The sequence below is a fragment of the Eretmochelys imbricata genome, chromosome 7 (genome assembly GCF_965152235.1).
Source record: "Eretmochelys imbricata isolate rEreImb1 chromosome 7, rEreImb1.hap1, whole genome shotgun sequence".
Classification (NCBI taxonomy): domain Eukaryota; kingdom Metazoa; phylum Chordata; order Testudines; family Cheloniidae; genus Eretmochelys; species Eretmochelys imbricata.
In genome coordinates, this window is record NC_135578.1 from 1,992,315 (window position 1) to 2,017,164 (window position 24,850).

The 24,850-nt window shown below is 44.1% G+C and overlaps 2 protein-coding genes across 7 annotated transcripts in view; one reads left to right on the forward strand and one right to left on the reverse strand.

Annotated features, from left to right (window-relative positions):
- Positions 1-526: 526 nt before the first annotated feature.
- Positions 527-24,850, forward strand: part of KCTD6 (potassium channel tetramerization domain containing 6) — a 46,264-nt gene continuing 21,940 nt past the window's right edge. For 2 of the 6 annotated variants that reach the window (XM_077821974.1, XM_077821973.1), the window contains exons 1-3: positions 527-631; positions 6,092-6,199; positions 7,378-7,547. In XM_077821974.1, coding sequence (XP_077678100.1) covers positions 6,173-6,199; positions 7,378-7,547 — 197 coding nt within the window. In that variant the 5' untranslated portion in view covers positions 527-631; positions 6,092-6,172. Of the gene's footprint in view, positions 632-4,090; positions 5,210-6,091; positions 6,200-7,377; positions 8,762-24,850 lie in introns of those variants that run through there. The other 4 variants (XM_077821971.1, XM_077821972.1, XM_077821969.1 and 1 more) reach the window with 4 other exon arrangements.
- The window catches only part of ACOX2 (acyl-CoA oxidase 2), a 30,154-nt gene continuing 15,834 nt past the window's right edge, over positions 10,531-24,850 (reverse strand). Inside the window, exons 11-15 of the mRNA XM_077821968.1 lie at positions 22,676-22,837; positions 21,499-21,604; positions 17,554-17,771; positions 12,490-12,622; positions 10,531-10,964 (exon numbers count right to left, since the gene is read on the reverse strand). Coding sequence (XP_077678094.1) covers positions 10,902-10,964; positions 12,490-12,622; positions 17,554-17,771; positions 21,499-21,604; positions 22,676-22,837 — 682 coding nt within the window. The 3' untranslated portion in view covers positions 10,531-10,901. The remainder of the gene's footprint in view (positions 10,965-12,489; positions 12,623-17,553; positions 17,772-21,498; positions 21,605-22,675; positions 22,838-24,850) is intronic.

Below are 24,850 nucleotides of genomic sequence, written 5' to 3' on the forward strand. Positions count from 1 at the left end.
AGGGAAGTGTTATTTACTCCTTCTCCTAACACAGGAACTAGGGGGCACCCAATGAAATTAACAGGCAGCAGGCTGAAAACAAACCAAAGGAAGCCTTCGCTCACACAAGGCACAGTCAACCTGTGGAACTCCTTGCCAGAGGCTGTTTAGCAGAAACCCAGCGGCGGTGCAGGGACCGCTGCACCGGGGAGAGGGGCAGGCAGCAGGGGGCGGGGGCGGCTGCTGCACCCCCGGGCTTAGGCGGGCCCCATCACACGCCGCGTTTGCACTTTGGGCCCGGGGCTCTCCGCACCCCCACGCGACCCCCCGCTCCAGCCCCCGGGGCGAGCCGGCCTTGGCACAGTCGGACTCGCGGACCAGCCTCTTTGCGAGGCGGAGTCGACGGGAGCCGCAGGAGCTTCGGCCGCGCGGGCTCCCGGCGCGTCTTGCGAGCGGCCGGGGGCGGCGGGAGCGCGCAGCGGCACGTGGCTGCGGAGCCCGCCCCGCGGAGCCGAGTTCTCCCGGGCTCCGGCAGCGGGGGCGGGGCCCGGGCGCGGGGCGGGGCCGCGCGGCAGGAACGCGGGGGTCGCGCTCGGTTGTCCCCGCGGCGGTCGCCGGCCTCTCCGCAGCCCGGGAGCCGCGAGCGCAGCCGGTGAGTGGGGCCGGACGCCTGGGTCCCGTCCCCGGCGCTGGGGCCGGGGCCGGACGCCTGGGTCCCGTCCCCGGCGCTGGGCGGCCCCTGGGAGGCTTGTGTCGCAGAGCTCGGGAGAAGCGCCGGGGCCCGGGTGTCGGTTTTACCCTGGGGGGGGGCTCCCGCCTGCGGCCCTGGGCAGCCCGGGTCTCCCTGGGACCCCGGGGGAAGCCGTGGCTGCTTCTCGCAGGCGGCCCTCCCGGGGGAGGCCTGGTTTCCCTCTCCAGGCGGCCTCTTTCCGGCAAATCGTGTTCGCCCGTGGGTCTGATCAGTCTGTTCGTTACTGCGGTTTCAAGGGGCGGCTGACTGGCCTGTAATTGCCAGGATCGCCTCTGGAGCCTCTTTTAAAAATTGGTGCGGCATTAGCGATATCCTCCAGCCATCTGGTACAGGAGCTGATTTAAATGAGAGGTTAGGGAGAGGACAGTTAGCCCTTCTGCAGTGTCACATTTGAGTTCCTTCAGAATCCCATCTGGTCCTGGTGACTTTTTACTGTTCAGTTTATCCATTGGTTCCCAGACCCCCTCTAATAACACCTTTTTGAAATGGAAAATTTTGTAGCTAAAAGAAAAGGTCTGAATGCAGCCTTTGGGGTTTTTTTTTTTTTTTTTTTTGACAAAAAATGTTTGATAAAGCTCTCTCCCTCAAGAGTTGAGGGTGCTGTAAATTGTAATAAAGCAACTAAGCATGCAGAGATGAAAACATTAAGACCACCTATTGTGTGTGAATTTTGTTTTCTTGTTTAAAGTTAAATAGCAAGAAAGAGAAATATTGATGGTCTGTAACCTATTTTAGAAAAAAAATTGGTTCTGGAAATGTATAAACCATGATTCATTGTGGAGTAAAGCAAAGCAGCTGAGTTACAACCCTTGAAGGGGGTTGAATTAAGGAAAAAGTCAAGTCATCAAAATTTTAGTTAAGAATAATGCTGTGCTATGATTACATTTCCATTGTATTTGCAACTGTAGCTACTTCTTGTGCCAGCTTGGTTTTTTTTAACTCAAGTGACTGCCTTAAATTTCTTCCATCCATTTTCTATGAAAATATTATCTCTCAAACTCTGTGCACAGCTGAGGCGCAGAGCAATTCAGGACAAATGTAACTATCTATACTTGGAGCTAGGACATTTGTTTCATCTATATATGTCTGAATGCCAAAGACAGTGACCTATCTTAAGTGGCTCTCTGGGAGCAGCTTGAATAGCGAAATGTGTTAAGCGTGTAGTGGGAGTGCGAGCTTTGCAACCTTTGATTTTTAAACCACCATCTTTAAGATGTTTGTACATTCTGGAATGATCTAGAAAGCCAAGGTTAATATTTTGATACTGGAGTAACCGTTAAAGACTGGAACTAGGAGTGACTTTTAGTTGATTTATTGGAGAGAAATGAGTAAGCTGTAGGCTCCAAAGCAGTTGTCTGTGGACAGTTGGTCTGCAAACAGCTGGCAGGTCACATGGTGCTGGCTGTCCTCTAGTCTAGCTGATAAATGACAGGGAAAGATAGCTAAAGATAGGAAACGCTTTCCTAACATTGTATTATTGGGGTGAAGTTGGAACAGGGCACACTCTCTTCTAAAATGGGATCCACACTGTGAGAAAACTTGAGAACCCCACTGGGTCAAATCTCTTCCAATCTGGCTTGAACCTTCATCCACAGTGTGGATGATACACATGAGAATGCTCAGATGGCTCTGATTATAATATGTACTCTGAGCCTGCACTGTCTCTACCTCCCTGCCCCCCAGCTCCATTGAAGTAATGGGACTAATGACTGTAATAAGCGCTATGCCTAATAGTAAGGTAGTATAATAGATCTCTAGAGTCATGAAATATTAAACAACATTTACAGAAGCTGCACTGATATAAATGGGATCACACAGATTTGATATACTGGGATCACTGATCATTCATCAAACGGCCACTTGTCATCAGTCACTTGCTTTCCACTATTCGTTTTTTTTTTTTTTGCCATTGCTTATTATGTGGTCAACATTCTGCACAAGAGTGGGGGAAATGGCTGTGGGCTAAATAGGGCTTAAGTGGAGTCTTATGCTAGCTTGCTGATTTTAACCCCGAGAGAGCATTCATTCTCTTTAGTTGTAGATAAGTTAACCACAGAATCTTTTAAGGTAAATCCCTTTAACTAAAATAATTCAATGCATCGGTTGAAAGGCAGAGCTGTCAAAGGCTTCCCTCTCCATTCTAATCTGCCTCTAGATATTCATGATGCTTGAGTTGTACCTGACCAGAATAAATAATCAGTATACACACAGCTGCCTAAAAGAGGAACCTAGAAACTTCCAGGCTAATTCTGATAAGGAAAGTTAATTGTTTCTGAGGCACTTGGCATTTGAACTTACCAGGTGATGCAGTTTTAGTGCTGCTATCCAGTATTTCTAATGTGCTCCTCACTTTAATATTATCTTTGCCTAAGCAGATTTCTGTATGTCTAATGACTTTCAAATACTACACAAAATCAGTGTAGCTTATTGGATGCCCTTTATTTATTTATTTGACATGTGGGCTTGTCTGAGCTAATTGCTTTCATACATTATTCACCCTGGTGTTACATAGCAGTGCTGTGATCAAGTGAAGCCTTTTACCATGGTACAGACAGGAATATGTAATCTATTTCTTTCCCTTTATGATCACCCAAAAGGGTAGCTTTTGCTTGATTTAATCAATTCCCAGGGTTTGGAAGGTTGCAGTTGACTGGCATCAGCTACGTAATGGAAATTTGAAAAAGAAAATCTCTTACGTCGGTGAGCGTGTACTGTCTTCTTCCTTTTTAAAATGTTCGTGCTGCTTCACACCTACTTTGGAGACAGGAGGATCTCTTTTCCCATTGTTTGCTGTGCAGTTTAAGTAGCCAGCTGTCCTTGATGCTCACTGTTACCACAAGTCTGAGTGCTGCTCCTCTCCAGCGTTGTTAATGGGGAATTGATCAGAAACCCTCCCCGCTCTTTCTCCCTGTTGTAATGCAGCTGTGTGTTGCACTTTGTGCTCAGGTTGAAGGTTCTTAACAGCAAATAAAAGCTGTGAAGGCTTGTCTTCTGGACCACTAATTCCTTTACCGTGGATAAAATGCATTCTAGTATGTGGCAGTCAAGCTGGTGTTCTAAGGTTGTTCCCACCTTTTAGATCAGCATTCGTTTGCTACTGCGCTGCCCTGCGGTGCTCGCCCCTGCACTGTGTCACTGCGGGGCGCCGAGGTGATTCGTCCTGTTTAACCGGGTTGCGTTTCATAATGCGCACGAGATGCCTATGGCAGTGCTAGCATCTTGTCAGCCACTTTGGTCGGGGGGAGGGAGGGAGGGAGCAGTCTCTCTACGCCCAAGTCCGTGTTCCAAGCCCTTCTGTAGTTTGCACAGGGTGGCCCAAAGGCCTGGGTCCATCTACTTCCCCTTGCTGATTAGGGTAGTGCAGCCTAGCAGCTGGAGTCCATACAATGCACCCCCGGGGTAGTGCGGCCCAGTGGCCAGAGTCAACCTAATTCCTCTCCCCTAGTGGGGTAATGCTACCTAGTGGCCAGAGTCCATATAACTCACTGTGTGGGGCCAGCTCCTCTCAAAGGAGGGTGGCCCAGGTAGGGGGACCCAGGCCCACCCATTCCACTGGGTCCCAACCCAGGGCCCTGCAAGGGGTGAGTTCTCCTCACCAGTGGTCCGGTGGGGATCCTCCCAAAACACGCCGGCCTGAACGGTCTCAGCACCGTTCCCCTTTAAGAACTCTCTGGGTCACTTCCTACCATATTCTCAGATTCTGGGTGTCTGGCCTTTGCGTCTCAGGGTGCAAGCCTCTTTTCTGCTGGAGAGAGCAACAAGCCTCCTTCCCCTCTGGTGATCCACCATGACTGAGCAGCTCTGCAGGCTTTTATACCTGACTTCCAGGTGGAGCATGCCTGGGCATGGCTTCCTCCGCTAGGAGGGAAGGATTAACCACCGCTGTACCAGTGTGGCGCCAATCCGCACCGTCACAGTGCTGAATTGGACACTGAAGCTCTTTCATTCTGAGATGCAGTGTGTTCTGTGGCTATATCACAGTTCTCCACGTGCCTGGCTGACCTTTTGAGAGAGAGCCATTGTGCTCTGCTGTTGGGCCTATTTTGAGCAGAAAGCATTGAACGATTCCACATTCTTCTGAAGTGGGTGATATGGACCCCCTGTTTGCTAGGGAGTAAAGAGAAGAGCAGATTCTTTTTGGGTCTGAGTTGGAAGAGGTACAGAAGAATGTAGGGTTTTGTCTCAGCCAGAGCTTTGTGATTTCATTTGCTGGGTGATCGTCAATTGGAGTGCAGTAAGGAGACTGAATACTGCAGCAGATCTTATTTGCTAACAACGGGGCTTGTAAAACATGTCTGTATGTATTTGTTTTTAAAAAGCTCTCATAAGTAGGATTATTTTTGTACCAAACTGCTTATAGATTAGTTTTTTTTTTTGTTTTTTTTTTTTTTTTAAGGCCAGAAGGGATCTCATGCAAATTCAAGGCACTAGGCTTTCACCCATCATTCCTGGAGTGGAGGCAGTCATTTCCCTGGCTGTGTGAGTGAACGCTGTTGAGGATATCTCTTAGAAAGTTATTGTTAAAACTTGTTTTCAAACCATTCTTGTTGGAGTATTGTTGAAAATGTATTCTGATTCATTTATAAAAATGCATTGAAAAGTAAAGTGCTTTGCAAGTTTCTATGGCAGCTGCGAAATCAGCTTGGGCTCTGATTTCACACTTTGTGGTTCACACTCTTGCAGCCAAGTTGCAGTCCCCTCTAATGAAGCATTAACTCCAGTGAGATTCTCACTGTTTTTTAAACACAGTGACGCCTCGTGGGTTTGTGTTTCTGTACAATTTTATGCAGAATGGCTGATTAATACCATTGAAATTATAATTATATATCTGTGTGTGTATGTACCTATAGATATAGAAGATGACCACATATTTCACTTGGGCAAAAGAGACATGGTTTAACAAGTAGTCCCAGTTACATAAATCAGAAATTTTATTTACCCACCTATTGAGATGGACTTTCAGCCAAATAGGTGGGTAAATAAGTTTCTGATTTATGTAACTGGGACTACTTATTAAACCATGTCTCTTTTGCCCAAGTCAAATATGTGGTCATCTTCTCCGTTTCAATCATCTTCAAAGACAGACTTATTGTTTAACAAAACAGGACTGCTTAGGACAGCCTACAAAGTGATTACCAGTTGCTTCTAGAGACAGCAGTCTGTTGAGTAACAGTGAAGGATATGCTGGAAGGTTCAGATAGGGAAGTTCTCCTTTGTTAGGTACCTGTACCGGCGTGGCTTTGTAGTTGAATGCAAGAGACCGGTTTATGGCACAAGTCTGTCTTTGATTAGAAATATTCTGCTCTGTTCTTGTAAGTACTTACAGTCTGCCACACTTTTTGCTTTTTTCCCAACCTGCAGGGGGAAATAGGAGGTGAATTGTGTGTCCTCCTAGCAGCCTTCAATTAAACTCAGACTGCCATAGATCAAACAACAGAACAGATGGATAATGGAGACTGGGGATATATGGTAAGTGATCCAATATAAAGATGTGTGCATGCTGAAAAATAGAATTGGGCTTTCCAGATTTTTAGGTCAAATCTCTTGGCCTTGTGTATAGACCCAGAGTTTAATGTTGAGTGAAGAAAATGAATTTAGTAAAAATAATATAAGCAGATAGGTTTGTTTTTAATGTTTCATTTCATATTGTGTGTTGGGACAGTTCATGTTCTTAATCTTCAGCCACGTAGTAGTAATTATTGAACACAACAGCAAGAAGAGGGCTATATTGCTCCTAAAAAGATACAATTTGACACTGGGCTCGAAAGCCACCTTTCTGGTATACAAAGTTGAAAAAAATATGTTCTCCCTGCCTGCTCCTTTAATTACTTTGCTGTCATTTTATTTGGAAAAATATTCTTGCTTCTTAAACTTCATCTTTCATCACAAAACTAGACACACACCTCTTATTTTTCCTTCTCTCTTCTTTCTCTAAACATCCCGTTCCCTTCTGTCTGTCTGGCTGCCTATCTGGCTGGCCCTCTGCCCTCCTTGTCAGAGTCAGTGCCCAGGATCGTGCCCTATCCTTTTTCTCCCCTTCCTTTTTCCGTGCGATCTGGCTGCTGTAGCTGCAGGCTAGCTCTACGGCTCTGGCCCCTCCTCTACACAGCAGTACTGTTTGCGTGATAGAGTTTTCTTTATGATGTCCCCTAGCTGCACCTTTGAATGGAAGCTCTTGGTCCTAGATCTAAAATTACATTACATCCTTTCATTTTTTCTGGAAAGAGGTTTTGTACCTGCTAAACTAGTTCCTTCTCGAGTAAAAGGGATATTGTGAAGGCAAGGAGCCAGAGGTGGAATTCTGACTCGTACCTTCGGGAAATCACTTACGCTGTGCATCAGTCTCTTCATCTGTAAAAATGGAGAAAATATTTACTTTGCAGAAGATGAAATAGTTATGTGACAGTGAGCTCTGGGCTTTAGTTAGTACTTGTAAAGCACTTTGAAAATATGCTTTCTAAGTTGCCGGGTGTGGATTATGGCTAGGTTTCTTGAATTTATTCCTGTATAACACCATTGGTAGGTTTCAAGCTGAACAGTTGCAATTCTTTCTAGAGCCAGCAGCTTTCTCACAGCAACTGCCATGTGTTGGTGATAAGAAATCTCTTGTGGTAGTTTGATAAACTCTGGAATTTCTTTCTTTCTAGATGACTGATCCAGTCACAATAAATGTGGGTGGACACTTGTATACAACATCCCTCACCACTCTAACGAGATATCCCGATTCAATGCTTGGGGCCATGTTCGGGGGAGACTTCCCCACTGCCAGGGACTCTCAGGGCAATTACTTCATTGACCGAGATGGACCACTTTTCCGGTATGTTCTTAACTTTTTAAGGACTTCAGAGTTGACTTTGCCACTGGACTTCAAGGAATTTGACTTGCTTCGAAAAGAAGCAGATTTTTATCAAATTGAACCCCTAATCCAGTGTCTTAATGACCCCAAGCCTTTGTATCCTGTGGATACCTTTGAGGAAGTAGTGGAGCTGTCCAGCACACGGAAACTTTCCAAATACTCCAATCCAGTGGCAGTAATCATAACACAGTTAACCATCACAACTAAGGTCCATTCATTACTGGAAGGCATTTCAAACCACTTTACCAAGTGGAATAAGCACATGATGGACACAAGAGACTGCCAAGTTTCCTTTACTTTTGGGCCATGTGATTACCACCAGGAAGTTTCCCTCAGAGTCCATCTGATGGAGTACATTACAAAACAAGGTTTCTCTATCAGAAATACAAGAGTTCACCATATGAGCGAGCGGGCCAATGAAAATACAGTGGAGCACAACTGGACTTTCTGTAGACTGGCTCGGAAAACGGATGACTGATGTATGACTCCACAGATGTCATTTCAGTGGTTACAACTTCCTGGAACAGCATACCTGAGAGAATCTGGTTTTGACTAAAGCAACAGCATGGGCTTTTTTATGAGACTATTAATAACCATTAAGGACTGGAGAAGTTACATGCTCTAGCAAATCCGTTTTTTGTCTTGTCCAGAAAAAGATATGCATGTGCCTGTTCACACTGTTAAGACACTTCTTTTTTTTTTTTTAAAGAGGGGGTCTTAAATATCAGTATGGTAGGACATTTTATGTCAGCTTTTTCGACCTAAAGTGCTAACTTCACCTATTTAAATGGTCTCTAATCCATTTAATGCTAAAACACTCAGAGTAAAGAACAAACAGGATTTAAGATGCAGATGGGGGAAAGGCTAGCATCATGTAAACTAACCTAGTTTCTAAATCAATAAACAGTATTGTAATATTTTAGGAAAACAAATCCTACCCTTCTAAAGTACTTGTTAGGTATGGCTTTTTACAGTTATGACAACTGTTTTTCTATGCATATAAATCAAGCAACCAAATATCTGTAGCCATGAAAATGTGATTAGAAATATTTATACTGGATTCTGAATGCAAAATATCCCTGTGGTAGAATTCATACTTTTAATGCCTGGTGCAATATTATTCCCAAGTGTAATGCCTGCCAGCAAGAAGCTAATAAAAATGTCAAATATCGAAATAAAGCTTGTATTTTTTGTCTTCTCCTCTCCTTTTTTATTCTAGGAAAAAGGGGAGAGTAAGGTATATCAAAACAGGAAAGTGAAACTGGACAGGCTACTACTTTCCATATTCTGGTGCATAGGAATATTAGCTCACTCTTAACATTCAATTTAGTGGACCTTGTATCATCATATTTCCATAGGGATAATTTCCAAATTGAAAATTAAGAGGAGAAGTTATACATTTTGACTAATGGGAAGTTGGAAATGACTAATGCTAGTTAAAGGATGCTAATCCAGGGTACATCTAGAGTCTGAATAACTATAACCTGGTGGGAAACATTATCCAGTTTCAAAATATTCATCAAATCAATTGCCAGCACATCTCAGAGCTCTCATCACCCTGCACAGGGCTGCTTTTGTTGAAGTGGATGGGACTCTGGCTCCGCATTCTTATCTCCCAATTCTCTAGACAGTGCTCCTGCCTCTTTTATGCATTCTGTAGAATTATGCATAAAAGATACTAACAAACAGGAATCAAAGTTAGAAGACACTGAAATAAATAAACTTGGTTTCTGCTTTGAGTGACTAGGCCAGCGCAATTCTGCTTACTCCTCTTTCTAGGTTGTAATGTTTCTGTCTGCCTTAAATAATTCACGATCATCTCTAGATATATAAACTTCCTATTTACCTGGTCTAACTGATCTGGCCAGTATGGACCCCAGAACCCCGAGTATGGTCAGAGAGCCTGGGCTTTGCAGCCTGGGCTACCACTTTAGCAACTTTTTGGTTGGGCTTAGGGTATGTCTACACTGCAATAAAACACAAACAGCTGGTCCATGTCAGCTGACTCACAGGGCTCGGGCTGCGGGGCTACAAAATTGCAGTGTAGATGTCCATACTTGGGCTCTGCGATACTGCAAAGGGAGGGAGCCCAGGCTGCAGACTGAGCCTGAACGTCTACGCTGCAGTCTTATAGCCCCGCAAACCCGAGTCAGCTGACATGGGGAAGTTACAGGTGTTTTATTGCAGTGTAAATATACCCTTAGAGTTCATGGACTTGGCAGTGGGTATGCATTTCTTATTCAGCTTGGCTCATTCACAATTCTCTGACCATGGAGACCTTTCTCAGTGCCATGTTTTTCTTTGGTCCTATCTTCACCTCCCTTTTTATTGGTGCTTAGGGGATGGGTTTTTTTTGTTTTGTTTGTTAGCATGAAGTGATTTTTATTTTATTCAGATAGGAAAAGGCTGCTCTTAGGGTGAACTGAGGAAGCTCCAGCAAGCAGTTTCTGTTTCTTGCCAGGCAAACCCCAATATATGATCCCTGTAAAATAGTTTGTTTGCAACAGTACAAGAAAATCGTGAAATAAATAGTTCACAACATTTCTTCATTTATTTGCAATGTAATGCTTGGTTTAATCCCCGAATAGAAGATATCTGTTCTTTTTACTTGATAACCACAGACCCATTTAATAAGCAAACCCTAATCACACACCCCTGTTGGAGGCTGAAGTTTACAGAAAGGATATCGGCAACTTTCATCATAATAGATCATTTTCACAAGTTGAAGCTGGCACATACTGTGTGAGTTTCGATTGGTTATTTAAGTGCAGATGGTGCTCACTGCTCAATAAGATACACGGAGGAATTCTGTCCCCTGTCCCAAAGAGTTTACATTTTAACAGCACTTTTAATCTAAGCAGCTGGTTTCAGAACCTATGGCTGTGACTTTACATTACTTTTGTTAACTTAAGTTCCTTGATTCTGTGCAATGCAGTTTATGGGCTCAACAAACTTATGTCCCAGGCAGCAAGAAAGTAATTATTTTTAACCTGAATGTAATAAAACATTGAGAATCGGACTGCTAAATATGGCAGCTTATGCAGCTACTGTGAACATATTTAAAAAAAATAAAATAAAATAGGTAAGTTCCTAATGGAACTCTGTATAACCACAGACATAGCTGAAACCTGTTTGGCTTTCTTCCATTCTTAAATGTAAATGACTAAGAATTCCAGTTGATCTTTGCAGACAGTATAGTGAACTGTTCTGTGTTACTCTTTATGATTATTTATAAAACACTGGCAGGGTGCTAACTAGTGCACCATACATGGAACCAAAGAAGATGTTGTCTGTGTCCCAAGCAGCTGTTGATCTTTATAGTTTTGACGGAGCACTCTGAAAAAGTGGTTTCAGGTACCTTGCATAGGCCCGGCTCACCTGTGGAAGAGGGAGCATATAGGAAGGTATCAGCAGTGACTAAGGAGAAACAATGATTTCTCAATAACTCAGAATGATCTTTGAAGTGTAATTTTTTAAAAATATGCTACAGTAGTGTGTAATGCCCCCCAACCCGGTACCTGGGATCCCCCAACGTTGTTAATATGCAGTGCTGCTCATCAAAATGAGGATGCAAAGCATTTAATTTTGGAAAGCACATTTTTAACTTGAATATTCACCAAAGGCAAACTTCAAATTGTGCATTCATTTGTAAAATTTGCTAGTGGTACCTGGTTTGCTGGGAAAAGTACTAAGGTAAAATCTTGTTTAAGTAGGTGAGCTGTGTTTTTAAATTAAAAAAGAAACCCCAATGTAGCATGAACAGTGATGTTAACTCACCGTTAATGTGATGTTAGAAATGAAGGCAGTGTGCTAAGAATACAGTGTGTGGGTGGGGGAAGAGGGAGGTTACCTTGTTTAAAACTTATACCCTCTACTGGTTAAACATAAACATACTTATTGATAAGTAGTGATAAAAGTACCCGTGAATATGCAGCCTGTTAATACAGAGTGTGTAACTATCATATCTTTCCATGGTGTTAAATTGTACATATATAGATTTTGTGCATGTTGTTTGCCTTTTCACAGTGGTAGTTCAGAGCTATAAATAAAAAATAATGTTCCAGCCAGAGGGCTGGACAGCTCTGGCTACTGTAATAGGAGATAGAGCCCCGGACCTCTAGATTGCCTGTTCAGATCCGGTCCTGGTCACCGGTGACTGAAAGACCATCTGATGGGTTTTAGGGTGGTCTTGTTGCAGCAGGGCTCATGACAAGACACCTTTTTAAATGGTACTAGTAGGCCTCTGCTGAGACTGCCAAGGAACGAAAGGGCCTGGCCAAACCCGGTCCCCACTTACAGGGCATTTCCTTCAGAAAAGGGCAGTGGCAGACTGGCACAGTAGTATGGAGAATCATGCAGTGGCGTTACTATGCTGTACCTATTATGTGCTTAAACTGGATTTCAGGCTCTAGCAGTGTCAGGCCAATGCCTTCTGCGAACGTTGAATTCACTGAACAACCAGTGCACATGCAGGTCTAAACTTATAAGGTTCCGATTACTGCACCAGAACCAAACCATGCTTCTTACTGGTTGTTCTGCGCATGGAACAAGGGCAGACGTGGCTCTGACGTCCTGCTTGAGCAGCTCTTTATAGACGGACGTGTGGCTGTGCAGTGCCCAACTGATGTCAGTACAGATCCATCCACATGGAGTCGATTGCTCGAGCAGAGCCTCAGTCATTAAACTCTCAGATTCTGAGTCGTGCATGTAATTGGCACAAGTCAATACTCCGTTCCAAGGAACACACTGTTGTTTTTAGCTTCTGGCCTCAAAATTCCAACCTGTCAGTCCACTTGCTTTCTCCTGGCTGTTTTCCATTTTTCAGCCTTGAATGTTATATGTCTAAATAATGTGTGCCTAAGCTAATGTGTAGGTGCCGGCAGTTTGTAGCCACTGTCCTTACCTGTTGGTTGGTTGGGGATTTTTGAGCCCACTCGTAAAGCCGTTGGTAGATATGTCCGTCATAACAGCCAAGTGCAGAATTTAAACTTTCATCAGTGAAGTCGAAAGCATCCGCTAGTGGCACGGCATCACTCCTAGGGAAGCAAATGGACCGCACTCACTGCAGGGTTCACGAAATCCTTACCGCTTTGCAGGGGCCGAATGGGGGGAAACAATTTCATATTTGCTGTTGGGTATTTACTGTAGTGTGAAGAAACCTGGTGATTTAGGAACTAATGTTCCTGGTTTTGGGGAGAGATTATCGGCCAATATACCTTAATTTGTGAGAGGCAGATTGTCCATTGTGCCGAGCCTTCTCTTCTCCCGTTGGGGTCAATGGCAGTTGAAGGTGCTTGGCACCTCCGTGGATTGGTCCCTGACTCAGGATTGAATCTTATGCGATGCACTTAAGCAGCAGGCCGTGCAGCTTGTGCCTTAAGGTGGCCTGATGGGCTTAAGTGGTTCCCAGACTTGTGCTGGCCCTCAGCACAGGGGTATTTTTCACTTCTAGATGGTATTTTACATGGCAATCGCATCTTGCCCCCACACAATTAAAAGCCGTGACACTGTCATTTTAATGAAATGCAAATCTTAATCATTGTATTAGGAATTCACTGCTTGATACTGCTTCCACTGGTAAAATAGTTATCTAAGAGATTTCATTTTACAAAGCTTTTAAACAGCATTACTAATTGGAAAAAAAAATTTGATAAGAGGATTTATTTTTTAAAATGACAATGTTTATTTCCCTCACAAAATGATGAAGTTCTGGTTTTAGTGCCTTTGAAAAATAAATGGAGGAAATTAAAGTGGAATTACAATAATATGCCTCCAAATTATATTTACTTGTTAGAAAAGCTGCTTAAAAAATAGGGTCTCAACAAGCGATGGATAATGTCATCATATAAACAAAGAACTAAGCAATGGGTCAAATACCGTGTTGGTTTCAAAATGTCTGTAAATCTACACATGTTAAGACTTCCTCAGGGACACAGAGCTTTCAGTATATTGAGATAAACGTAATATATCGAATGGCTCATCCAGTATCCTAGCTCTGGCCCCGATTCAGAGAAGCATTTACGTATATGCTTGACTTTAAGCACCTGAGTAGTGTCTAGTGATGAGGTGCTTAAATACTTTGCTGGATCTTGGCCTCTGACAATAGCCAGTACCAGCTGCAGGAAATGCTGTACTAGGTAGTTCTGAAATAACCTGTGTGACGCTACATCCCCATATTTTTCATAGAAATATTGTTATGATGTGATTATTACATAACTAAGATGTATTTTAAGTCAGATGGGTCATGTGAGATACCATTGGAAAGGTTATGATTTACTGAATATGATCCTATTTGCATGCTTGTATCATTTTTGTATCTGAAGTTAGGAATATTGTCTGTGCAGCTATTACAAATGTGCGTACACCTGGGGAATGCGCACTAGACAGAATGCAATCAGTCTAGATTGCTGGCTGGAAAGGACCATTAGGAAGAACAATAGGTCTTAGAAGATGGTAGTCTCCCACCTTCCTGGGAAGTCTTCCTGAGGATGTTACAACCAGCCTTTGAGTTGTGGCTGCAGGGTCACCTGGTACTGGAATCCATCTTGGAATACCAGTGTTTTTTCACTGACTGGCGTGGGAACTAAGTTTAGAAACTAAGTTTTGCTATATGCAAAAGCTATTTAAGGCAGGGGAGTGACCTCAATGTGGTTCGTTCTTCACTGTCTCCCTACAAAAGTTGACTGCGAAAAAAAACACCTAAGACTGAACTGGGGAAGAAAGGACTGAACCCAGGCTAGAAGGTCTCTGGCCTGTGGAAGAAACACCTGGAGTTTTAAGCTGCAAGCAAGAGCAGCTGGCCTTCAAGAACCTCTGCAATCTGCCTAAAACAACATTTAGGGTGAGAATTTGCTAGTTTTAACCAGTTTCTTTAGTATATTAACCTTAGCTTGCGTGTTTGTTTCATTTGCTACATAATCTACTTTGATCTGTTTGCTATCCCTTATAATCACACAAAATCTACCTTTTGTAGTTAATAAACTTGTTTTGTTTTGTCTTAACCCAGTCTGGGGAATTCATAACTGGGCGGGGGCGGGGGGGGGAAGCTGTTGCATATCTCTCTCCACATTGACGGAGGGAGTGAATTTCATGAGCTTACGCTGTACAGTTCTCTGTCCAGCGCAAGATGGTGTATTTTGGGTTTGCGCTCCGGGGGGGAGGGGGTTCACTTGAGTATCTGGGCAGTTCCTTAGCTGAAGCCATCCCATGCAGGGGCTAGTCAGAAAGCCTGTTTGCATGTTACAACAGCTGGATGTGTCCCTACCTCTATGTATGCTGGTGAAAGAGCGAGATTGGGAGTGGGTCTGCAGCTTGTCACAGCAGTACAGTTAGTTAAAGGGAGCCCAGTCTGGTGTGTCAGGTGGGCTCAGTGGTACCCGACCTCCAGGGGCACCCTGAGGGAAACCTGTCACAACCCGCTTATATGGGAAGTTTCTTCCGAGCCCCTGTCAATGAGATTGTCTCATGTCCCAAAGCTGGAGTGTTTGTATCCCTTTCAAACTCTTGGTTGTTTTCATTTTAATCCTAAATATTGACTCCATGCATGTTTTCATTATCCCATAGAAATGGGCACTTCTTTCTTGAGTCCTGTTAAATTCTTGACCTCAGCAGTATCTTTGACTATGAGTTCCACGGGCTAAGGTCTTCTGAAAATTCGGTTTAGGTTTGCTACCTTTTGAATCCTGGTTTAGAAATTCTAATAAAAATGTGTGTGCCTCAATTGCGATTTTCTAGTCCACCGTGTAGGGTGTACTCTTACTAGTGTGTGCAAAATCCCAGTTACCTCACTTGGTCAACAACTTAGTCTAAAGTCCCAATGAAACTGAATATCTAAATTGCTGTGCTGTATTATGGAAAGTAAATCCTATGTGAAAACAGCTTTTTAAACGTTGTAAGGGATTAATTTACTATGCTATCTGAGAAATGACTCAGTGGCTAATTCTGTTTTTGTTTAAAGGTCATGGCTGAAAAACTTTTCATCTTTTCTGATTATATCCAAACATGACTTTGAAACAAACTAAGAAATCTTGTAAAATGGCAGAAAGCATTCAGTGTGTGAAGGGTTATTTCATTTATAGGGTTAGCATGTACTACTGGATGTTTAAAAGCTACAAGACACTCTGCATGGTTGCTATTTAACTTCCTAGTTTAAATCGTTTTTCTCTAAATGGTGGAATAATTTAAAGCCACAGTCAGGGTAAAATTGTACATAAAAAATTCTTGCTTGTGTTGCTAATAACCTCTTAGATTTTAGAAATGGTTGCAATTGTAATAATCTAACTTTTCATAGATTTATAGATACTAAGGTCAGAAGGGACCATTATGATCATCTAGTCTGACCTCCTGCACAACGCAGGCCACAGAATCTCACCCACCCACTCCTGCGAAAAACCTCTCACCTATGTCTGAGCTATTGAAGTCCTCAAATCGTGGTTTAAAGACTTCAAGGAGCAGAGAATCCTCCAGCAAGTGACCCATGCCCCATGCTACAGAGGAAGGCGAAAAACCTACAGGGCCTCTGCCAATCTGCCCTGGAGGAAAATTCCTTCCCGACCCCAAATATGGCGATCAGCTAAACCCTGAGCATATGGGCAAGATTCACCAGCCAGATACCCAGAAAAGAATTTTCTGTAGTAACTCAGATCCCACCCCATCTAACATCCCATCACAGGCCATTGGGCCTATTTATCATGAATATTTAAAGATCAATTAATTACCAAAATCATGTTATCCCATCATACCATCTCCTCCATAAACTTATCGAGTTTAATCTTAAAGCCAGATAGGTCTTTTGCCCCCACTGCTTCCCTTGGAAGGCTATTCCAAAAGTTCACTCCTCTGATGGTTGGAAACCTTCATCTAATATCAAGTCTAAACTTCCCAATGACCAGTTTATATCCATTTATTCTTGTGTCCACATTAGTACTGAGCTTAAATAATTCCTCTCCCTCGCCGGTATTTATTCCTCTGATATATTTATAGAGAGCAATCATATCTCCCCTCAACCTTCTTTTAGTTAGGCTAAACAAGCCAAGCTCCTTGAGTCTCCTTTCATAAGACAGGTTTTCCATTCCTCGGATCATCCTAATAGCCCTTCTCTGTACCTGTTCCAGTTTGAATTCATCCTTCTTAAACATGGGAGACTAGAACTGCACACAGTATTCCAGGTGAGGTCTCACCAGTGCCTTGTATAACGGTACTAAACCCTCTTTATCTCTACTGGAAATACCTCGCCTGATGCATCCCAAGGCCGCATTAGCTTTTTTCACGGCCATATCACATTGACGGCTCATAGTCATCCTATGATCAACCAATACTCCAAGGTCCTTCTCCTCTGTTACTTCTAATTGATGTGTCCCCAGCTTATAACTAAAATTCTTGTTATTAATCCCTAAATGCATGACCTTGCACTTTTCACAATTAAATTTCATCCTGTTACTATTACTCCAGTTTACAAGGTCATCCAAATCTTCCTATGTGATATCCCGGTCATGAAGTCAATGAATTACATTTTGCACTGTCACCTGTAGTTGGTTTAATTTTTATTTTATTTTGTGCTTCTCATGCAGTAGCCCAATGCCACATTGACTGTTGTGTGTGTGAGAAAAGTCTTATGTGCATGCAACTCTTTTTAAACTGAAATGCTGAGTTTAAAGTACCTGAGACATTACCTTTAATTGGTAGTAACGTTTTAATTATAAAAAATAAGATATTTAAAAGCGGGCAATTTATGAAATCCTGAGAACTTTTTTTTTTCCTTCAGACCTCTAAGGGTTTAAATCTGTGTAACTGTAAAAATAAAGCTTGCATATAGACCTTGTGTACAAATGTAAACCTGACATCCCATCAGGCTTGGTGATGGTGACACACTTAACCATCCTTAACAATTATTTAACATAATTTCCCCCCTCTTGTGGGACATGGGGGGGAAGCTGCTGTTTAACTTTCTTACGTTATCATAGCTTACCGAATGACAGCGAGTAGGTCCAGGTAGGATGCAGTCACCATGTCCATTTGATCCCTAGATATGTACCCAGCATGCAGGAAATCTCCCGTGTTTGAGAAGATACCATGTAATGCAAAAAGGTCACAAAGGTGTTTCACAATCTTCTGGATTTCAGCCTCGTTTTTAAGTTTCTCCACTGTGTCTATGAAGTTTTTCACAATGATGTAGTGGCAGTGAGCCTAGAAAAGAGTTACATTCAACTATGAATGCATCCTCATAAATGTCTCCAGTGATGAGGGCTATGCTGAGTGACCTAAACAGTCTAGCAAAGGGTATAAAACCTTTCACTTTCACTGGCCATTTTCTGCCAGTTTTTATTCTGGTTAGGCCATTCACATTCATGTTTGACTTCTACAGCATGGAAGAGAAGGGGGGACAGTAATAATCACCACTGGGATACTGATAAGCAGGGGGTCTCAAACTTCATTGCACCGCGATCCCCTTCTGCCTATGAAAATTACTACATGACCCCAGGATGGGGGACCGAAGCCTGAGCCCATCTGAGCCTCACTGTCCCGGGCGGGGGGTCCAAAGCTGAAGCCCAAAGATTTCAGCCCCCGGTGGGGGGCCTGTAACCTGAGCCCCACTGCCCAGGGCTAAAGCCTTTGGGCTTTGGCCCCAGCCCTGAGTGGTGGGCTCGGGCTTCGGCCTCAGCAAGTCTAATGCCAGCCCTGGCAACCCCATTAAAACGGGGTCACAACCCACGTTTGAGAACCACTGTGATAAAGATTAGAAAAATCCTTCTGAACTTGGTTTACTCTTATTCAAAATATTGTCAGCGAGCATTCCAGGCAATCTGAATGGCAGAAACGCACTGAAACCCATTGCACTGAATCCCCACAAGGCTGTTTGATTATGTGTGGACTGAGGGGGGGAAAACAAATCCATTCAACTGAAGATATCGCACTGGAGCCGCGTGCAGCACTCAACCTTCCCAGGAGCTCAGAACTGAGGAGACTTCAGTCTTTCTTCAGGGAGTGACAAATGAATGCGCATCTTTCCAATTAATTATTATTGATTATTCATATTATTACAGTGCCTTGGAGCCCTAGTCCTGGGCCAGGACCCTGTTGTGCTTGGTTCTGTACAAACAGAACAAAAGAAGTCCCTGCCCCAAGGAGCTGACAATGCTTTTGTTGTTTGAGGTAATTGATGGAAGTCCTTTTGGCTGCTGACCCAAAGCAAAAGAAATGATCCCTGCTAAGGGGCATAATTAGCTGAACATTTGAACTCTGAAGTGAAATATGCAAACTGAGTTAATCCTAAACTTCTGTGCTTAATGATTCACCCGAGCAGTCTATGTGGGAGTAGTGGAGAGGGTGAATTCTGCCCAGAAATAATACAAATAATATCTTTTTCTCCCTCTGAAATCCTCTTGGTATTTTCTAGTGTGGTAAAGATGTCACAGAATGATGTGTGTTCAGGGCTGTCTTCAGTGAACTAGGAAGTGTGGTGGGAAAAGTTACAAATGACCATGCTTTGTGTTCTAATTCCATTCCTGGGTTGGGTGGGTCACACGCACGCGTGTATGTACCTGGGGAATTCAGCACAGAACTCAAGCTTCACTTCGTTTTCACTCTTGGTCTGCCATTCTCTTTTACTCAACGCTGTGTTTTCCCTTGATAAACACCTTATACAATCAATATTTTGTTTATTTACAAATCCTGGTCAAATTCTGTCTGTCACTCTCTCCGCTGACAGGTTTCAGAGTAACAGCCGTGTTAGTCTGTATTCGCAAAAAGAAAAGGAGGACTTGTGGCACCTTAGAGACGAACCAATTTATTTGAGCATAAGCTTTCGTGAGCTACAGCTCACTGCATCCGATGAAGTGAGCTGTAGCTCACGAAAGCTTGTGCTCAAATAAATTGGTTAGTCTCTAAGGTGCCACAAGTCCTCCTTTTCTTCTCTCTCCGCTGACTGACCTTTTATTCCACAGTTGATAGGGCATTCCTGGCCCTTATTTATCCTAGTCTTGTGATGCATGGGCCATTTCTCCCATCCCTGCCTGCCCGCCACCAAGATCGTGGACTATGGAAGTCAATGGGGAGGGGTGGGGTTCAGTCCTTGATTTGAATGAGTGCAGGATCGAGCCTGCATTCCAGATTTTTGCACAGAGAAGGCTGAATGAAAATGTTTTGTTTATTGGCCTTGATCCCTTTCTCTGGGGGTCAGGAGAGGAGAGGGCAGGCTCCAAAATGGATGCTTTTATATCAATTTCTTTCCATTTGAAATGTATCTAATTGATTCATTGGACAATTTTGGGGAAAACTTCTAACTAAAAAAATCTTTGTTCCATTCAAACTGTTTCACAGAAAAGAATTCCAGTTTTTCAATCATCCCCAATAATAAATGCTGCACACTTTTTTTTTTTTTTTTTTTACTTATCCATCCTGAATACCCTGCTCCACTGAGGCTGCCTGCAGCTCTTCCATCTACCAGAAAGGGTGAAAACAAACATGCTGGGCAGCTGGCTGGCCTGTAATGCCATTAGAAAGAGCCATTATTGCTCAAAGTGGATTTAGTTACTTCTGCTTTTGAAAGATTACATTGACCTGGAAGACCATAGAGCACTGTTTCTTTTGAAAGTGCGATTAGTCTGAGAGGAATAACTGCTCTAATGTTTTCGAAGGCATGGGGCAGTATTTTCCTGGTGGGAATCACTTGCACTTTTGTTGTGAACTTTGGCTGCTGGATTAAGCACACTGGGTGCAGTTTCCTGTTTAAGGGGACATCTAAGCAATGCTGCTGCAGTTAAGTGGTCAGTTTCCTTTATACACCACCCATGTGAGGGATCTATACTTTGTCCAGTTTAATTTGGACAGTCTCACACTGATGCTGAGCATACAAGCACGCATTTCAGAAGAAATTTGATTTTAAAACTTTTTAATTTTAGTAAAACAAATGACCTATAGATCTTTATTTTCAAAAATGTTCTCCTTTAGATAAAAAGGGTACAAGAGGATAACTTTATTTTTAACATAGTTGCAGCAAAATTTGAAACTTTGCAGAGAACTTATCTTGATCTGTTGCCTACTAGAGACATAATGAAATTCCAAGTGTTTTAATTTCCCCCTTGAATGAGATTTCTGTAATGGTTCCCCCGGTGTGCTCCATTTAAGAGCTGAAGTGTAGAGAGTGTTAACTCGGCTGTCTCAGCACATTTCAGTGTGGGGAATATATATTTTGCCTGCCTGAATTCTCACATCAGTTTCTTCAGGATATCCGGTCATTTTCAGGTCTCGCTAAATTGATCTTATTTATTCCTTTGCCTTCTTTTAAGGTGGAAATTACAGTATCAGACTTATCACTGTTCCTGTTTTTTGGGAGGAGAAATACTTTTTAAAGCTAAAAAGGAAATAATAGGCCTAATTGCCCCTGGGTGCTACTCTAAGAGACTTCAACACACTTACGTTGGGGGTAAATTTTGCCCCAGTGACCCTACAACTTTTTCCGATTCCGGCACTGAGGTCCAAAGGAAACGAATGAACATTTTCAATGGCAATTGAGTTAAATGGTGATTTGTGACAGCGCGTTCCAGTGCAGAGAGAACGGAACTGGGAGCCAGTTCCGCTGCTACTGGCTGATGAGTGACCATGGGTGAGTCACTTCACCTCTCTATGGATTCTGTTTCCCCTCCTGCCTCTTGTTTTCTTGACTGTAACCTCTGTGGGACAGGAAGTGTCTTTCACTCTGATTGTACTGTACCTAGCACAAGGGGGCTCTGATCTCAGCTGGGAGCTCTAGGTATAAGCTGTATGGAATAGAATACAATAGAATAGGTGCTTCTGTCATACGAACAGTAAATAATTGGGAATATGACTAAATCTGTTTAAGCTGACCATGGGTTCCTTTTGTCTGTTGTTAGCCATACCTAGTAGGGCTATGGAATACTGGATTTGTACTAACCTTCGCAGCCTGTACAAGCTGTATTGTGCACTTGTTCCATGCCTCATACTGTTCTGCTCCTGACTGAACCAAAGCCTGCAGTTTGGTTGCTGCATTTCCGAGGAGCCTGGGAAGAAAATTATTTGTATTGTACATGTCTATAAACACACTCTATATTCACCACTCTACATATCCACCATGTCAAAAAGACATGTCTGAAGTGAGTAGTTTAAATGAATTTCATTTCACATACCCTGAAGGCAAAGATCTTTGGCCATGGAAACTGAAACTATCTAATCACAAGTCAGAGAAAAACACTCAGGCAACTCATCCGCTAAAGGACCTCCACCGACAGTAGCTCACATCTCTGTTTAGCTGGGACCATGTGCGTTTTCTTTAGCTCTTGAATGAGGTGAGAGCGCGCAATAGAGTTAAAGAAATTGTGACCGAATATTTATAACTGATTGTCCCTGGCACTGCTGCCTTCGGTACGCCGAGCCAGACACTGTTCTAATGTACTACAGTATAAATCTACAGTGACTTCAGGGGAGGTACTCTGCATTTACACTGGTGTAAACAAGGAGAGGATTTGGTTTGCTGTGTTTTCCTGCGTTCCAGAGACCCGCAACGTCACTTGATCTGTAAATGTGTATAACCTATTATTAATTTGCTGTAGTACTCAATGGCTAGAATCCGAGTTGGGGCTCCGTTGTGCAAGGTGCTGGACAGACCATTTGAAGAAGGAATTAGTTTCTTAAGCATCTGATATTTTATTTTTCTTGGCAACATTTAGAATGGCACAGAGTTGAATCACCCAGCAATCTCTCTGGATGGCAGAGATTCCATTTGGTGACTTGTATTTCTACTGATCTTTCTTTTTATTTTAAAACCCAATGCTGCTCAGAATACGTTGTCTGTTATGCATGGCTTTAAAAACCCTACTATTCTGCATCAGATGTTTAATATTAATAGGGTCTGGAGCAGAGAAAACTGCCTCACTTGCAAGGGGGAGGGGCGGAACCGTCATCTCTGCGAAAACGGCATGACGAGGTTTTGCTGAATTTAAACTGCTGCCTCCTTTTCTTAAGCTAAGAAGCCGATTTAGGTGGTTTTCTTATTTGTGATGAAGGGTTTGAATTCAAGGACTGCTTGGGTGTTAACCTTGGAAAAGTTCCTCCTCCGGCCCCTTTTGACTCACCTGGTTGCTCTGTGCCGATAGGCCTCTGCGTAAATGTCTGGTTTGAGAAAGTCCGTCTTGGTCCAGGCCTTACACTTTCCCGAGCCCACTGAAGACAGATAGGCGACGGAGGCAGGGATGGGCTGGCCGGAGTGAGCTGCTGCAAGGCACTTTACCAGAAACCTGACAGCAGGGGGACAGAATGGGTCCTCAGCTCGGTATGGTTCCAAAATTGCAGCATGTCCTGAAAGTGACCCCTGTTGAGGAGACCTGAGGCTTCTTGAGCTGAAGCCAGATGCAAACCCTGGGAAGTGTATTTGAATACATATTGGGTCATGGTTTGGAAACCTGGGAGTTACTGTCAAAATGTAGGACCCTTTACCCTCTGGTATGAGGTGGGGAAAGAGGTTCCTCATTTCCCTGTCACAAGCTCCTGTCTCCTCCTGTGCATCCCCCCCAGACTGCATCAGATTTGACATCCAGCTAGCCAAGCAAGGCTGGACAGATCCTACACCCCGTGTTAAGCAATAACTCCTTTTGGCTGCTTAGTAACCCAAGCTGCTCCCCACTCCTCTATGGGAGCCAAGCACTCTGCCTCCATGGTGCACAGAGCCTGGGGAAAGAACATGGCTTTGCGAGTCGGGCTTAACTAGTGGACTTCAAACCTGGGTTGAATTTTAGTTTAGTTTTCACGTTAGGACATGCATCCTTAAAGAATCTGTTCGTTGCAGATGCAATAGGCTGCACTGAACCTGTTTGTTCTGTGCAAACTACTGCAAGGTGTCATGAGCCTCTCTGTGTGGTGAGGGAGGAGCAGTGAGTTCCTATGACCCGTCAAAAGTCTAAAATCCACAATCAGTTAACAGGGATTTTGTTTTCTGTGTGCTGTTTGCAGCAACCTGATGTGATGGGCCTGGCTTTCCACAGGGTCTGTCTAATGTTTGTGTCCTGATGAATGTCTAGAATTGGTGTTGATATTGCTGTTAACAGGATTCCATCTGTGTGATAATTAGATAGTTCTCTTTAAAACTGCATGAGCCACAAAACTAGGAAAGTTAAAGGCAATTTGTGTTTGGTGCATTTATCCCCTTAAAAAAAAAACCTGCATAAGCATGAAAGATGTTGACATGAGAGCCCCAAATACTGAATCCAGGGGTGAAAGTAAGTTAGAGGACTTACTGGTACACCGGAGTCCTGAACAGGGGGCGTGGCCTCAACCGGAAGAGGCGGGGACTTGAATCCCTTAAATTTTGAGACGGTAAACTTGTTCCACTTAGACCAGGCTGTGGCCTGTTCCAGTGATGTTGTTTTCCTTTGGATACATAGTCTGCTAATTATCTGCAGCGGATAAAATGCAGGAAAGGTGCAGTGCTAACATCTAATTGGAGTAATGAAACATGCACTTAGCTAAAATGGGAAAAATCTAGTCCATGTCCCGAGAGAGCAAGAGAGCGAGATCCACCCCACCCCTCCTCCACTACCCACCCCCTGCGTTTGCTGGCAGTACCTGCAGCAATGCACAGACAGGACGGATGGTCATCTGGATTTAAAGGGCCAGGGCTCCAGCTGCCGTAGTGGTGGCTGGGAGCCCGGGGCCCTTTAAACCACCCTTGAGCTACCAGCTGCAGAGGCGGCTGGGAGCCCCGGGGCTCGGGGGCGATTTAAAGGGCCCAGGGCTCCAGCTACCGCAGCAGAGCCCGGGCCTTTTAAATTACTGAGGAGCCCTGGGGGCTCCCGGCTGCCACCGCTACCCCGGGGCTCGGGGCTCTGGCAGAGCTTTAAAGGGCCTGGGACTCTGCTATGGTAGCGGCTGCCGGAGCCCCGAGCCCTTTAAATCCCCGCCTGAGCCCTGCTGCCCGAGCCCTGGGGTAGCGGCGGTGGGGCTCTGGCGAGGATTTAAAGGGCCCCAGGGCTCTAGCCGCCGCTACTGCCCCGGGCCTTTAAATCCCTGCTTGAGCCCTGCTACCTGAGCCCTGGGGTAGAGGTGTGGGGGGGGGCTCCGTCGGGGATTTAAAGGGCCCCAGGGCTCCAGCCGCTGCTACCGCCCCAGCCCTTTAAATCTCCTCCGGAGCCCCGCCGCCGCTACCCCAGGGCTTCGGCAGCAGGGCTCCGGTGGGGATTTAAATGGCCCCAGGGCGGTAGTGGGGGCTGGAGCTCCGGGGCCCATTAAATCCCGGCCGGAGCCCCGCCGCAACT